General features: G+C 39.2%; 1 protein-coding gene and 1 non-coding gene across 2 annotated transcripts in view; one reads left to right on the forward strand and one right to left on the reverse strand.

Annotated features, from left to right (window-relative positions):
- Nucleotides 1-927: 927 nt before the first annotated feature.
- Nucleotides 928-999, forward strand: TRNAR-CCU (transfer RNA arginine (anticodon CCU)). Its single transcript has one exon. It is a non-coding gene; the product is annotated as a tRNA-Arg (tRNA).
- A 3,545-nt stretch (nucleotides 1,000-4,544) lies between these two features.
- The window catches only part of LOC138860185 (uncharacterized), an 11,822-nt gene continuing 1,366 nt past the window's right edge, over nucleotides 4,545-15,000 (reverse strand). The window contains exons 3-8 of the mRNA XM_070117329.1: nucleotides 14,490-14,635; nucleotides 13,906-13,958; nucleotides 10,661-10,912; nucleotides 9,175-9,348; nucleotides 7,868-8,103; nucleotides 4,545-5,603 (exon numbers count right to left, since the gene is read on the reverse strand). Coding sequence (XP_069973430.1) covers nucleotides 5,422-5,603; nucleotides 7,868-8,103; nucleotides 9,175-9,348; nucleotides 10,661-10,912; nucleotides 13,906-13,958; nucleotides 14,490-14,635 — 1,043 coding nt within the window. The 3' untranslated portion in view covers nucleotides 4,545-5,421. The remainder of the gene's footprint in view (nucleotides 5,604-7,867; nucleotides 8,104-9,174; nucleotides 9,349-10,660; nucleotides 10,913-13,905; nucleotides 13,959-14,489; nucleotides 14,636-15,000) is intronic.

Raw genomic sequence — 15,000 nt, forward strand, 5'->3', positions numbered from 1 at the left:
TAAAGTGGGACCAATATTGAAGAGGATGCCACTAAATGGTGACAAAGAGAAAGTAGCGAGTTGAGAAATGCCTTTTGTATTAGAGAAATTGAAGGCGTGCATTTACACATTGAGCAGGGGTGATCGGCGATAGCTAGATATCTTGACTTTTGTATAATAGATATCAGCACAGTTGTCCAACACTCGTCTAATGGATGGTTGTCGAGGAACAGGCATGAGATGAACGAATGCAGTTATGTAGACCCATGAGAATATGAAACCAGTGAGATGAATAGCGTAATAGAGAGATTTATTTTAAGTACAAACGGGGTGAATAGATACAATTGAATAACTTTTATAGATATGTAATGAAGAGATATGTATTATTTCTGATCGAGGGATTTATTAATAACTTATTACTGCTGACTACTTTACCCACAAATTTCGACAAATAAATGTAAAACTATAAACAAGAGCGGTAACACCTGTCAATAAACTACATGGGTCACTAGTAATTTTGAAATACATTTTTAATGGTATTGTCGATTTGGAGGTCTGTGGAGAGTATTGATAATGATAATGGCAACGGCAGAGGGCATGCCAACGAAATAGGTACAAAAAACTAATATATATATATTTTTTATCTCTTAATCTTAATTAATACTTATTTAAGATAAGAAGGAAGATAGATTTTTCCTTTAACTGGATATTTTCAGAAAGTAGTTATTTGAAAGAGCCAAGAAAAGAGGTATTTAAAAAAGCTTGGTAACTTTTCATTTTTCTACTACTGGATATAAGTTAGTGGAATAGTAGGCATACAATAATGTTTACTACATCTTACTCTTTTAGTGAAAGCACACACACACGCGCGCGCACGCAACATACATAAGTGTAATATGAGTTCTCCTAAAAGCTACAATATAATTCTAGTAACAATATCACTTGTATGTTTCTGTGGTGCAGTGGTTAGCGCGGTCGCCTCCTACGCGACAGACTCGGGTTCGATCCCCGACGGATACTAGCCTCAAGGATTTTTTTTTTTTTTTTTTTTTGCATGAATTTTTGTTTGTATTTCTATTGACCTTCCGTTCCATATGCATTTCTACTTTTCTTTCTCTTTCCCCGGTGTTTACAATAAGAAGGAGCATGAAGAAATTTTGTTTGATTTTGGATTTTTTAATTTGCTTGGCTGTTTGTTAGTGTTTATGCGCATTTTCACAAGTTTGTTATCATATTATTAATATGAGAAGCAAAGACTGGGAGGAGGAAGAAGAGGACGAACAAGTGATGAAGATAAAGAAATAAAAATCAAGACGGAGTAGGAACGGTGGAAGGAAGGAAAGAGGCAAAAAGAGAAGCAAATTTTGCTTTTATTATCTTGCTTAACTATAGTTGTTTTAAGAATTCAGAAAATATTCACAACATTATTGGGAGGCTTAAGATACTTATAAACACGACCGCTATTTCTGCTATTAAAATAATTAATAAGTTCTACTAGCCTACTTCATATTTAAAATTTAAGGATCTATATTTAGTAGTAATATCCATTTTTCCTTTGACATCTTATACTACAACGAAAGCAAAAGGAAATGAAGTGCTAAATCCACCACATTCCATTCGAAAACCAGATTCTTCCGTGGATGTAATAATGATGATAATAATAATAAAACTCACTTGGGGTGATACCGTATAAAAGAGGATTTGAATTTTCTCGAAAAATACTGGATTTTGCATTTCATTTGTTCACACGACATAGTTTTTGTGTTCTGTTACATAATCAAAGCCTGTGAGAACATCCCCATCTGTTGCATGGAGAGACACTGGATGGTAGCGTCTACTTTTTAGAAATAAACTTTTGATGTGCCTTCATATCAACCCCTTGTACAGGTCTTACTAATTAAGGGTTAATTTTGGCGTTTTTAACTAATTTCATTCATATAATGAAAATTATATGACCCCTGTCAGACATGATCACATGTGAGTGATAGCGCTGCAACGCCGTGAGAAGACTGACAGCTGATGCTCTTGGGAGAACGTCTCGGGAAGGGAAGCTGACACCTGCTGCCTCCCGAAAGGGGCCTGGGCCTGCTGGAACCGCAAAGCCTTATTTAAGCGGCCGAGAAGGAAAGCGACACTCACACTGCCTGATCCACATTCGCCTTCCCCTCAAAGTCCTCCACAGAAACATGCGTGCCATCCTCCTTGCTCTGAGTGTGGCGTCCTTCGCCTCCGCTACGATCTTCCAGGATTGCGGTGAGTCCTCAGGTCCTGCTTGGGAGAGGAACTAGGAATACTTCGCGTTCTGGACTATTGACCACAAGGAACCACTGCTTTATAGCATGTGATCACGTGGTTTGGAGTTACAACAAATATTAGTATGGTAATGGTATGCTTTACTTGCACTACGCTTGAGGTACTTGTCAAAAAAAAAAAAAAAAAAAAAAAAAAAAAAATGAAAATGGCAAAGCTATTGTAGAAAGATGCTTCACCGAAATTAGATCTGTCTTGACCTCAACAAGTCCCCGAATATTGGATGGTCACATGTCAATATCATCTCTCGTGGAGAATTATGGCAACAAACCAACGTCTTTCCCGATAACATTCTCTGAGCAAATGGATATCAATCACGAGACAGCATTTATGTCGAGTAATGACGTGAATGCACCAGCCAATCAGCATGTATGAGGAGTAATGACGTCATCAGCCAAAGTCCAAACGTGTTAGGCGGTTCGTAATCTACAAAAGATGGCTTTCCCAAAATAGGTATTTTACCTTTTACCCCATGAAGGTTAATCTGATTCCCCAATCTTAAATCAGGTTGTTGATTTACTGGCATTATTTGCTACTGTACTGAATATATGGATTGTCTAGTGGTTCAGTAACAAGTGTATTGTAACTTATTTTCTCTAATACTATTGCCATTCTTTAACTTTAGTGCTTTAATTATATTAGGTATATTGCATACACTAGAAACAAAGTACAAAGTATTTCATCTTGAAGAAATGTCATTTGTAAATTAAGTTTAATTCATTAATACAAAATTAAAACAGTTCCTGTAAGGTAGCCTAGTAATAACAAGATGTGAATGTATATATTCCAACATTTTATTTTTCTAATGCACTTAATCTTGAATCCTGGTACAGAGTAGATACTATTCTTACAAATCAAATCATAGGTTTCTAATAAGTAATTATATTATACTTAATGTATTCACTAAAATCCAATTCACAAATATTATCCAGTTTAAAAGGATATTTGAGCTGTTTTCCTCTGTGTGGTGTATAGGTAAAAAATAAAATGTGCAGGATGTGTTTCAGCTTGAAGAAATATAATCTTTGTATGAAATTCATTTTCCAAATACAAAGAATTAGTAACTTGTGTAAGACTGTATTGTTATAACAAGATTTTGACGTATATGTATATGTACATATACTACATATATATATATATATATATATATATATATATATATATATATATATATATATATATATATATATATATATATATATATACATATATATACACATATATATACACATATATGTACATATACATACATACATACATACATACATATATATATATATATATATATATATATATATATATATATATATATATATATATATATATATATATATGCATATATATACATATGTATATATTTATGTACATATATATATTACATATATGTAATTGTATATATATGTATATGTATATATATGTATATTTACATATATATGTATGTATATATATGTATATATATATATATATATGTATATATATGTGTATATGTGAAGGCAGGATCTTTTGATGTCAAAGTTTACTAGTTTAGAGGAATTAAGGCATACTCAAGAACATGTTTAGGATTTATTACAAAACTTAGAAAAAAATATCATTACACAAAACATGTAATAGTACATCCAGCTCGAATTTTTATTCAAACCACTCGACTCGAATACTATTCGAACATTCCTGACCAAAACATTCTTTGTAAATAAATTAATTCTGCCTTTACAATATGTAGGTACATATATATATATATATATATATATATATATATATATATATATATATATATATATATATATATATATATATATGTGTGTGTGTGTGTGTGTGTGTGTGTGTGTGTGTGTGTGTGTGTGTGTGTGTGTGTGTGTGTGTGTGTTTATATATATATATATATATATATATATATTTATATTTATATAAATATATACACACATGTACACACACACACACACACACACACACACACACACACACACACACACATATATATATATATATATATATATATATATATATATATATATATATATATACATATATACATATATATATATACATATATATATATATATATTTATATAAATATATACACACATGTACACACACACACACACACACACACACACACACACACACACACACACATATATATATATATATATATATATATATATATATATATATATATATATATATACATATATACATATATATATACATATATATATATTTTTTTTTTTTTTTTTTTTTTTGGGGGGGGGGGGGTTGATACACTTGTCCAAGTCTGCAGGTATTGGGTAGCTACTAGTCATATATTTCAAGTCATGGATTATTTAAAAAGTTTAAAATCTGGTTAAGTGTTCCAGCCACAATGGAATTATCTCCACCAACACCAGCTCTTGCCATGGCCTCAGTATTATAGTGATCGACATAGAGGGAACCTTAGACTGGCATGACATAGAGGGCTGGTGATGAAACTACGAATAGCAGGCATTGGCTGTGAATTGTTGGTCTTACTCGAAAACCGTCTAAGCGACCGGATACTGAGCATTGTTCGGAATAGTTGAATATCTACACAACAGCTGTCTCAACAGGCGTTCCACAGAGCAGCTTCCTGGGACCACTCATGTAGAACATCAGTGATCTTAGAAGGTACCGCAGCCTCTTTGGTGTTTTGACATGCTGGAAGCAGAATTTTGACACTCTAGGGCATGCAAAAATCGGCATTTTGACACGTGGCCCATAGCGAAAACAATATTTTGAAACATAATGGTACATGCCAAAAGTAGCGTTTTGACGTTCTAGCTAATGCTGAAAACAGCAGTTTGACATATTCTGATGCTACAAACTGCATCCAACGCATATTAAATGGTTAGTTTTCTCATTTTTTCCCACTAACCCATATGATTATTCACATTAATACCGGACAAAGTTTGAACAAAATCTGGTTTAATTGCCGACTGAACTAAGGCTACATATATTTAGTGAAACTATGGATGATCTAAATATATTTAAAAAAGACTAATATCTGTATAAATACTAAAACTAAACCGTCTAATAATTCGTTTAAAATCTAAGACTGAACTAGGTATGATATTGTTATAAGAAATCCTGTTCAATTCAAAAAAAAAAAAAAAAAAAAAACTAATTCAGCTTCAGTTTTTTCCTAACTGAAGTAACAGCACGGAGTATCGTTTCCCTGTATCGTAAATGTGCTGTCTCTGTCACTGTCTTTTTCTTATGGCATGTCTCACCACAGATGCCCTTAAAGTGCCCAACGTATGCCAGGGTTGGGCTTACCCTTTTGAGAGCGTAGCGACACATACCTGCGAAAAAAAAATCTTATTTTAATATATTTCTGTTACATATATTTGGAGGTTTTCATTGGTTACAATCTATCATTACTCTTTAAAGGAAAAGAGTTTCGATCATAATGATAGAACAAGAAGAAAATGCTGAGAAGCTAAAACATATGATTGTGGATTAGAAGCATTGTACCAAACACTGGTGTCATAAGTCATGCTTGCACATCAACTAATCAGACGACGAAAAGAGCAGTTGGTGCCATCCACCCTAAACTGATCTCATAATAGAATGTTTTGATCTGTCATTTGAAACCATGATTTCCTGGGTTGTCGTACAGGCTCTATCTGGGGTTGATTCTGAAGGATAACCTGGTGGGCAGGATTGTCCTTGGGGCGTCGAGCCTAATGCGTATATAACTTGAGTTGGTACTTCTGGATTGTGCAAGGAACATGTTTTATGACAGTCTCAGTGTAACCGTTGATTGGACTCATCCTCTGGATAACTGTACTACATGCTTTGGTGTAATGACCTGCTGTAAAAGGCATTAAGATGAAATACCAAGACATGGAAGAGCATCCTGGTTTTACTTTCATAAAGCAAAACCGGCAGTATTGGGGCCTTGAAGATAGTTTAGTTGCGAGCAGCCAACAGCTAAACTAACAACTTCCTAACGTCTGTCATGGTAGGAGGTTCCTCAGCAATGGATAGATTCAGCACTAGGATCACCTGCATCCAAGCTAACTGTTGCTGGGTCAACCTGATACTACTACTCAGATTACTCAGCCTAAATCTTCATGCAGAGCAACATGTTCTGAGATGGTCCCATATCCTACGTGCCAGGGAACAATGCAAGTCAAGACCACCAATAAGATGACCTTTCGGGTGGTTTCCAGTGGATCCCTTAGCCACATATATGTAGGCTTTGCAAATCTTACTGAACTGAACTGAATCATTTCACACTTGAAGGTAGCTCATAATACTGCAGGACCTGTCAGGTTCCTAAGTGCCATGAAATGATCAGAGGTACTCTTATATTCTGAGACACTTCAAACACATCAAGAAGAGCTGGAATATGCCCGTCAGCTCTGAATATGAGTGATAGCCTCAGCAAACCTCCCCCCTCTGCCAGTCAGTCCAAGTGAAACAATGTGGGGTGAGTATCACAGGAGATTTGAAGTAGACGCAGAGGGTTAGACATAGCCAATCTGTAACACAGGTCTCAGCACTCCAGTAAACCCTGCACTTCTGAAGAATCTTTCAGAAAGTGTTAAGATGAAGTGGATTATCTTGACTACATTACCAGTATTGCTGTACCATATCCAGCAGTACGGGTGGAGTGGTTATACCATGAGCAAAAATTTCCTCAATCTCCGGGTCCTAACAATGACCCTGAGAAGGAAACCATTTTCACTACAGGAATCTGCTCCAGAACCACGGGAACTGACAGGCATCTTATAGCTAGCTTGATTGTAAACAGATACCGCATGGAAGTCACCTAAACAATGTAAATACCTCTTTCACATCTTGTTTATAAACACTGCTAGGTTTTCCCGCCTCAATTCTTAGCCGCTTCAGTTGCCTCGATAACAGTGGTAACCTATCACCCTGATCTCACCCAGAAGACTTAAGAAGGCCTGACTGATGACCTTCTGGCAGTCACTCAGCCCATCATCTGCCTGTGGGCTTAGGCGGCCATTGGGATGTGGGCGTGACGACTAACTCCCGCTCCAAAAGCCTGCCTCACTTGCCGAGAGGGAAGGACGAGAGCCCTCATCGCACCATCACCCTTGACAACATTAACAATATTCACCAATGAATACAATAATAATAATAATTATAACAATAATAATAATAACTGCCAACGGGGTTATCTTGGAGAGGTAGACTGGCCAGGTCCGCCTCCCCGCAGCTGGCCAGTGGTTCTAGAGGTCAGGAGGGAGCAGGAGTTGGTAAGACACTAGGATGTATCACATGCTGGTTGTCCATGTCTCCTGTACCTTTAGGGCCTCCTGCTCCGCATATCGGTATAATAACAGCAATTTAAAATCATAAATTCACCAATGAATACAATGATAATAATAATAATAATAATAATAAAATAATTATAATAATGATAATAATAATAATTATTATTATTATAATAATAATTATTATAATTATAATGACAATAAAGGTAATTAATGATAACAAAAAAGAATAAGAAAAATAATGACAATAACCGAATAATTGAACAACCAAAACAGCCAAAAATCGTAAACAAAAAGTAAGACAACCTCCTCCTCACCAGTCAGGTTAACGCAGGTCACCTGGGCATGCGAGAACACCCCACGCGTCACATCCATGTCAAAGATGGGTTTCGATTTGCCCATTAGATACCCAGCACCTTGGCTGAGCCTCGTCGTGTGCCTGAGAACCCACAGGAAGGGAGGGAGGTCGCGCTCCTCTTCTGCGGGGAGGAGGTCGTCGTAGAAGTTGATCATCTGCAGGGCGTAAGCAGGGTGGATGGAGCCCGAAGAGGACCTGTGGGGGGGCGAGAGGACACTCACGCGAGCACAATGTTGATAATATGTATGCATACACACACACACACACACGCGCACACACACACACACACACACACACACACACACACACACACACACACACACACACATATATATATATATATATATATATATATATATATATATATATATATATATGTATATATAAATATATATATATATATATATATATATATATATATATATATATATATATATATATATATATACATGCACATATACATATACATATGCGTGTGTATGTGTGTGTGCATGTGTGTGTGTGTGTGTGTGTGTGTGTGTGTGTGTGTGTGTGTGTGTGTGTGTGTGTGTGTGTGTGTGTGTGTGTGTGTGTGTGTGTGTGTGTGTAACTCATAACTAAGGATAAGGATAAGTCATATGCGAAGCTGAGCCTCGCCCGGGCTATGGGGGAGCCCGGCCTGTGCCGACTAATGTCGACTCGATCACCGTGTGTCAGCAAGTGCTGACGCGACAGAGCATAGTCCTTACCCACCGTGGTGCCCGGTCACAGCAGTAACCTCCGGGCGACAATTGCAACTTCTCGCGCCTGGGCGGGGCGCGAACCGCCGACCCCTTGGATGAGAGGACGGCACGTTACCACTGTACTAGCCTGGAAGCTAACTCATAACACAAAAGATATCCTTATATCTACAGCAGAATATTAGAGTACCTTCCCCAGGCACTTATAAACGCTTCTAACGAGTTAATCTACAGCAACATATTACAGAATTTGACTCTAAGTACTTATAGATACCTCTATCCCAGTGACCCCTAGGACCTCAGTGACCCCAATGACCCCTGGGACCTCAGTGACCCCTATGAACCCCAGTGACCTCAATGACCCCTATGACCCTCAGTGACCTCAATGATCCTTAGGACCCCCAGTGACCTCAATGACACCTAGGACCCCCAGTGTGACCTCAATGATCCTTAGGACCCCCAGTGACCTCAATGACACCTAGGACCCCCAGTGACCTCAATGACCCTTAGGACCCCCAGCGACCCCTATGACCCCCTTGACCCCCACCTGAGCAGCTCGGCGACCAGCCCGGGAAGCGTCTGGTGGTGTGGGAGGACAGGCACTTCATCGGGGTCGAAGTGGGCGATGAAGCGGTACTCGTGCATGTGCCTCAGCACGCAGTCGCTGAAGTAGACGTTCTCTTGGCTGAACATCTTGACGGGTTCGAGGTGTCTCCATATCCTGGGAAGGGGAAGGGGAGAGAAAGAGTGAGAAGGAAGGAAAGGGAGAAAAGGGGAGATTAAGAGAATGGGGGAAGGGGAGAGAAAGAGTGAGAAGGAAGGAAAGGGAGAAAAGGGAGATTAAAAGGATGGGAGAAGGGGAGAGAAAGAGTAAGAGGATGGGAGAAGGGGAGAGAAAGAGTGAGAAGGCAGGAAAGGGAGAAAAGGGAAGATAAAGAGGATGGGGAGAGGGGATAGAAAGAGAGAGGAGGAAGGAAAGGGAGAAAAGGGAAGATTAAGAGGATGGGGGAGGGGGAGAGAAAGAGTGAGAGGAAAGGAAAGGGAGAAAAGGGGAGATTAAGAGGATGGGGGAGGGGGAGAGAAAGAGTGAGAGGGAAGGAAAGGGAGAAAGGTGAGATTAAGAGAATGGGGGAGGGGGAGAGAAAGAGTGAGAAGGAAGGAAAGGGGGAAAGGGGAGATTAAGAGAATGGGGGAGGGGAGAGAAAGAGTGAGAAGGAAGGAAAGGGAGAAAGGGGAGATTATGAGAATGGGGGAGGGGGAGAGAAAGAGTGAGAATGAAGAAAAGGGAGAGTAAGAGAATGGGGGAAGGGGAGAGAAAGAGTGAGAAGGAAGAAAAGGGAGATTAAGAGGATGGGGAAGGAGAAGAGAAAGAGTGAGAGGGAAGGAAAGGGAGTTTAAGAGGATGGGGGAAGGGGAGAGAAAGAGTGAGGAGGAAGGAAAGGGAGAATAGGGGAGATTGAGAGGATTGAGAAGGAAAGGAGAAAGAGTGAGAAGGAGGGAAAAGGAGAAAAGGGGAGATTAAGAAAATGGGGGAGGGGTAGAGAAAGAGCGAGAAGGAAGGAAAGTGAGATTAAGAGGATAGGGAAGGAGAAAAAGGGTGAGAAGGAAGGAAAGGGATAAAAGGGAGATTAAGAAGATGGGGAAAGAGAAGAGAAAGAGAGAGAAGGAAAGGGAGAAAAGGGAGATTAAGAGGATGGGGAAGGAGAAGAGAAAGAGTGAGGAGGAAGGAAAGCGAGAAAAGGAGAGAATAAGAGGATGGGGGAGGCATAGGGAGAGAAAAAAATAGAAGGGTAGGGGGAAGGCGAAATAGAAGAGATGGCAGGATAAAGAATGGAGAATGAGGAGAATGTGAAGGAGGGGAAGAAAGTGGAAGAGGAGAGGATGAGGAGCATTTATCATCTCAGTTTTCATCAGCGGTCCAAATCCCCTTAATATTCCCACTTTTAAACAACGTTACACATCGCAATCGCCATCCCAAGTCGAAGTCAACGGATCCGAACGAAGCGAAAAACCAAAACAAAGGCCACACGAACCATCGCGTCACCGGGTGATTCGGATACGGCGGCGGATAGGAATACGGCAAGGTGCTGACCAAGCCGTCCTGCTCGTAGTGGCGTAGAACCTGGCTTAGTGTGGGCGCCACGTCGGTCTCGTACAGGAAGACCTTCGCCACGCCCATGGCCCGCAGCGTCTCGAGCCATTCGATGAGGCGGTCGGAGAAGTCTTCGTTGTAGTAATAGAGGGCGGGGCCACAGACGGCGACGCTCCAGGTGGGCGGGTCCTTGCTGGTGGCAGGGAAATACAGGAAATTCAATCTCGTTAATGCTGCTATCATTATAATTCTCAGGCTTCTAATATTATCACTATCATTAATGCTGTTATCATTATCATTATTAATGCCGTTGTGTATTTGTTGCTATAATTAGTATCATACATATATCTAATAGTATTTACTGTAATTGTTGATACTGTTACTGTTATTACCATTATTACTGTTTTACTATCATTACTATTATCATCATGATTATTGTATGAATCATCTCATGGTTTAAAATCGTATCGGTACATTTGGCTTATCCTTCAACTAGGTGCATGAACATGAGCATTGCCCAGCGGTTCTGTCTTCTTGGTTGTGTCAGTGTCATACTTTGGTAACATCTTCGGAATGGATCCTAATGCTCATCCAGTGAGAGAAGATATAATTCTTGTTGGAGAATTCCAGTGAGAGAAGATATAATTCTTGTTGGAGTATTCTACTCTGTTCCAGTTCAAATTTCAGTTCAGTGTAGTTGGAATTTTCTGAACTTCTTTTTTCGTCATTGGTCTAAGTCTCCTGTGGGTCTTTCCCCAGCAGGATGATGTCTGTGATGGTGGATAACTATATGGTCGAGCATTAAGATCCCACGCAAATTTTATACTATTATTTTCAAAGAAAGGCTCAATCACGTCGAGGCCATAGAGATTACAAAGGTTTTAATGGACACACTGATTCACTTTATCATGGTAGGCTTTCTACTCATATTGTGCAAACGTCTCACTGGCAATGTGTGTGATTTTCTCCACTCTGGATCCATACGAGCAACACTTGTAGCTCTCAGATGCATGAAAATGGGGTTTCTTCACAGTACTGGTTACGAGAGCTTGATCCTAAGCCACCATGATTAGACTCCATATTTCTCTTTAATTTCCCTCTCACTAGTCAATGCCATGAATTTTCCGTTATCACATTCATGGTGTCTCTCTGAAATATTCGATGGAGTTCCACTTATCTCCTGTTTTCTTCTTTCTCTCTCTCTCTCTTAGCTTGTTTCCTATAGGATTTCTTCTCCTTAATCTCCTCTTTCTTCAGTCATTCTTAGCAGCGTATTGAAGGAAGGTCTCTGATATTCACCAGAAATGTAGCGTCTTCCACCCTGCAGCAACGCACTCAGCTGCATCAGTAAAATCCTTCTCACCATCATTTCCTTGCATGTACAGGCTTACTACATTTGCCTTAGTAACGTTCTAAACCAGGGGTTCCCAACCTGGGATATAAGATACTTTCTAGGGGACCAAGTCAAACCAAATCAAACAAAATTTTGTCTTATTCACATATGGTGTTTTTAGCCTTGAGGTACTGACACCATTACATAATTTATAACTAGTAATAACTGAATATGTAAATATGATAAACAATGATTAATTAATGGAGATTAATGTATATTGGTCGGGGCCACAGAAGGGAAAGGGTTGGGGACCACTTGTCTACATCATCCATCTCTTCCTGAGTCCAGCCCATGATAACTGTACGCCCTCTGACGACAGAAATAAGTATAGCACATACAGGGTTTCTGAAGGTCAGCTGATACTTAAAAAAAACTTTGCCCAGTCGATTGTAGATGCCTTGCGTATCCATTCTTCCATCTCTCCTGACAACATATATCTGGTTCACATATCCAGGTTCATCCATGTCTGTCATTCTTTTCCACTGGGTAACTCTATTCCCCTACTGCTCTCACGCTTTTATTTATCTATTTATCTTTATTTCTGTTATTCTTTCCCACTGCTGCTCTCACGATTTTATTTATTCATTTTTATTACTGCTATTCTTTCCCACTGCTGCTCTCACGATTTTATTTATTTATCTTTATTTCTACTGAGTGACTATGGCACATTTTGCGATCGCCATCTCCCTCTTGACGTCTGTGCTCACGAAAGTTTTGTTTCTAAGGGTTCGATGTCATCCTCGGTTCTTGTAATCTCTTCTGAAGTAAATACGAATGAAAATTCCACTTTTCTCTAAAGGGTAATCCACCCTTACGTCATTAAGCACCATACTCAGAGGTTCCAGACGTCATTAAGCACCATATTCAGAGGTTCCAGGCGTCATTAAGCACCATATTCAGAGGTTCCAGACGTCATTAAGCACCATATTCAGAGGTTCCAGGCGTCATTAAGCACCATACTCAGAGGTTCCAGGCGTCATTAAGCATCATACTCAAAGGTTCCAGAGGTCATTAAGCACCATACTCAGAGGTTCCAGGTGTCATTAAGCACCATACTCAGAGGTTCCAGAGGTCATTAAGCACCATACTCAGAGGTTCCTTAATGATCACAAATAGCAAAGGCGACAAACACACACCCTGAAAGATGCCCTGATGGTGTTTTCTTAGACTCTTGATCGCTCGAACGACAAAAATGTTCTTCTTTTCTCTATTGGCTGTACTCATCAGATGGCTAGCATCCTCGGCGGCCTTTAACAGTGTTGGTGTTGAATTTAATGAACCGTATCCATGTTGACAAATGCAGAAAAGGTATGAATGAGACTGGATATTGTATTGGGAAGATATCCAGTCTCATTCATACCTTCTCTACAGTTTAATTTAGTGTTTAATTTAATGTTTCTGTTATTTAGGAGTGCGGTATTATATCATGGGTCTTTTTGGAATCAATTAACGCCTTTCTCAAGTTGGGTCTTTGGTCTTTGCGTAAGACGGTCTTGTCAGTGGCTAAGTCGTCTTTGGTATTCTATTATTTGTCTCTGCTACGGTTCTCCATTTTATCATGACCATCATTATCGTCCTCATTATCAATATTATCATCACCATTATCATTATCATCATCACCATTATCATTATCATCACCACCATCACCATCATCGTCATTACCACCATCATCATCATCTTTACCATCATTATCACCATAATCATTATTATCACCATTATCATCATCACCACCACCATCACCATCATCATCACCACCACCACCCACCACCACCATCATCCCCCACCCCACTCACCCGCCCTGCTCGCCGACGAAGGCAGACGACGCTCGCTCTCGACCTCCAACGACCTGACCGAGGGGGAGAGAGGTCAAATCCAAATTCAAAACACTTTATTCCCTTAATTACAATCTTTCTTTCTCTTTTATATACAGGAGGTCAAAGGTCACGATAATTCCTTCTCTTTTATATATAAGAGGTCAAATGTCACGATAATTCCTTCTCTTTTATATAAAGGTCAAGGTTACAATAATTTCCTTTTCTTTTATAAATAGGAGGTCAAGGTTACAACAATTCATTCTCTTTTATATATAAGAGGTCAAAGGTCACGATAATTCCTTCTCTTTTATATACAGGAGGTCAAAGGGTTACAACAATTCATTCTCTTTTATATATAAGAGGTCAAAGGTAACGATAATTCCTTTTCTTTTATATAAAGGTCAAGGTTACAATAATTCCTTCTCTTTTCTATACAGGAGGTCAAAGGTCACGATAATTCTTTCTCTTTTATATACAGGAGGTCAAGGTTACAATAATTCCTTCTCTTTTCTATACAGGAAAATATAGGTCAAAGGGCACGACAACGTAGGAAAAACACTTACCTTGAGGACATTCTTAGCAGGGTGGCAGGGGAGGGGGGCGAGGGAGACGGCAGGGGGCAGCAGGTGGGCCACGGGGTCAGGGAGGGGGCACGTGAACAAGAAGGGCATGAGGTGTTCGCGGTCCTTCTCTTGGTAGTCTATGTGATCTGTTTTTTTTTTTTTTTTTTTTTTTTTTTTTTTTTTTTTTTTTTTTTTTTAAGGAGAGAGATATTAATAGATGTGTGAGAAATGCATGAGTAAGAACGAATAGAATAAAGGAACGAATATGGTAAGTGATATGTGCTCTCTCTCCTTCTCTCTCTCTTTCTTTCTCTCTCTCTTTCTCTTGATCTTTCTCTCTCTCTCTCTCTCTCTCTCTCTCCTATAATTGGTAATCGATATGAACTGTTTGGTTTAAAGAAGACGGAGAGAGAGAGAGAGAGAGAGAGAGAGAGAGAGAGAGAGAGAGAGAGAGAGAGAGAGAGAGAGAGAGAGAGAGAGAGAGAGAGAGAGACATACATACATGGATGGG

The sequence above is a fragment of the Penaeus vannamei genome, chromosome 40 (assembly GCF_042767895.1).
Source record: "Penaeus vannamei isolate JL-2024 chromosome 40, ASM4276789v1, whole genome shotgun sequence".
NCBI lineage: Eukaryota > Metazoa > Arthropoda > Malacostraca > Decapoda > Penaeidae > Penaeus > Penaeus vannamei.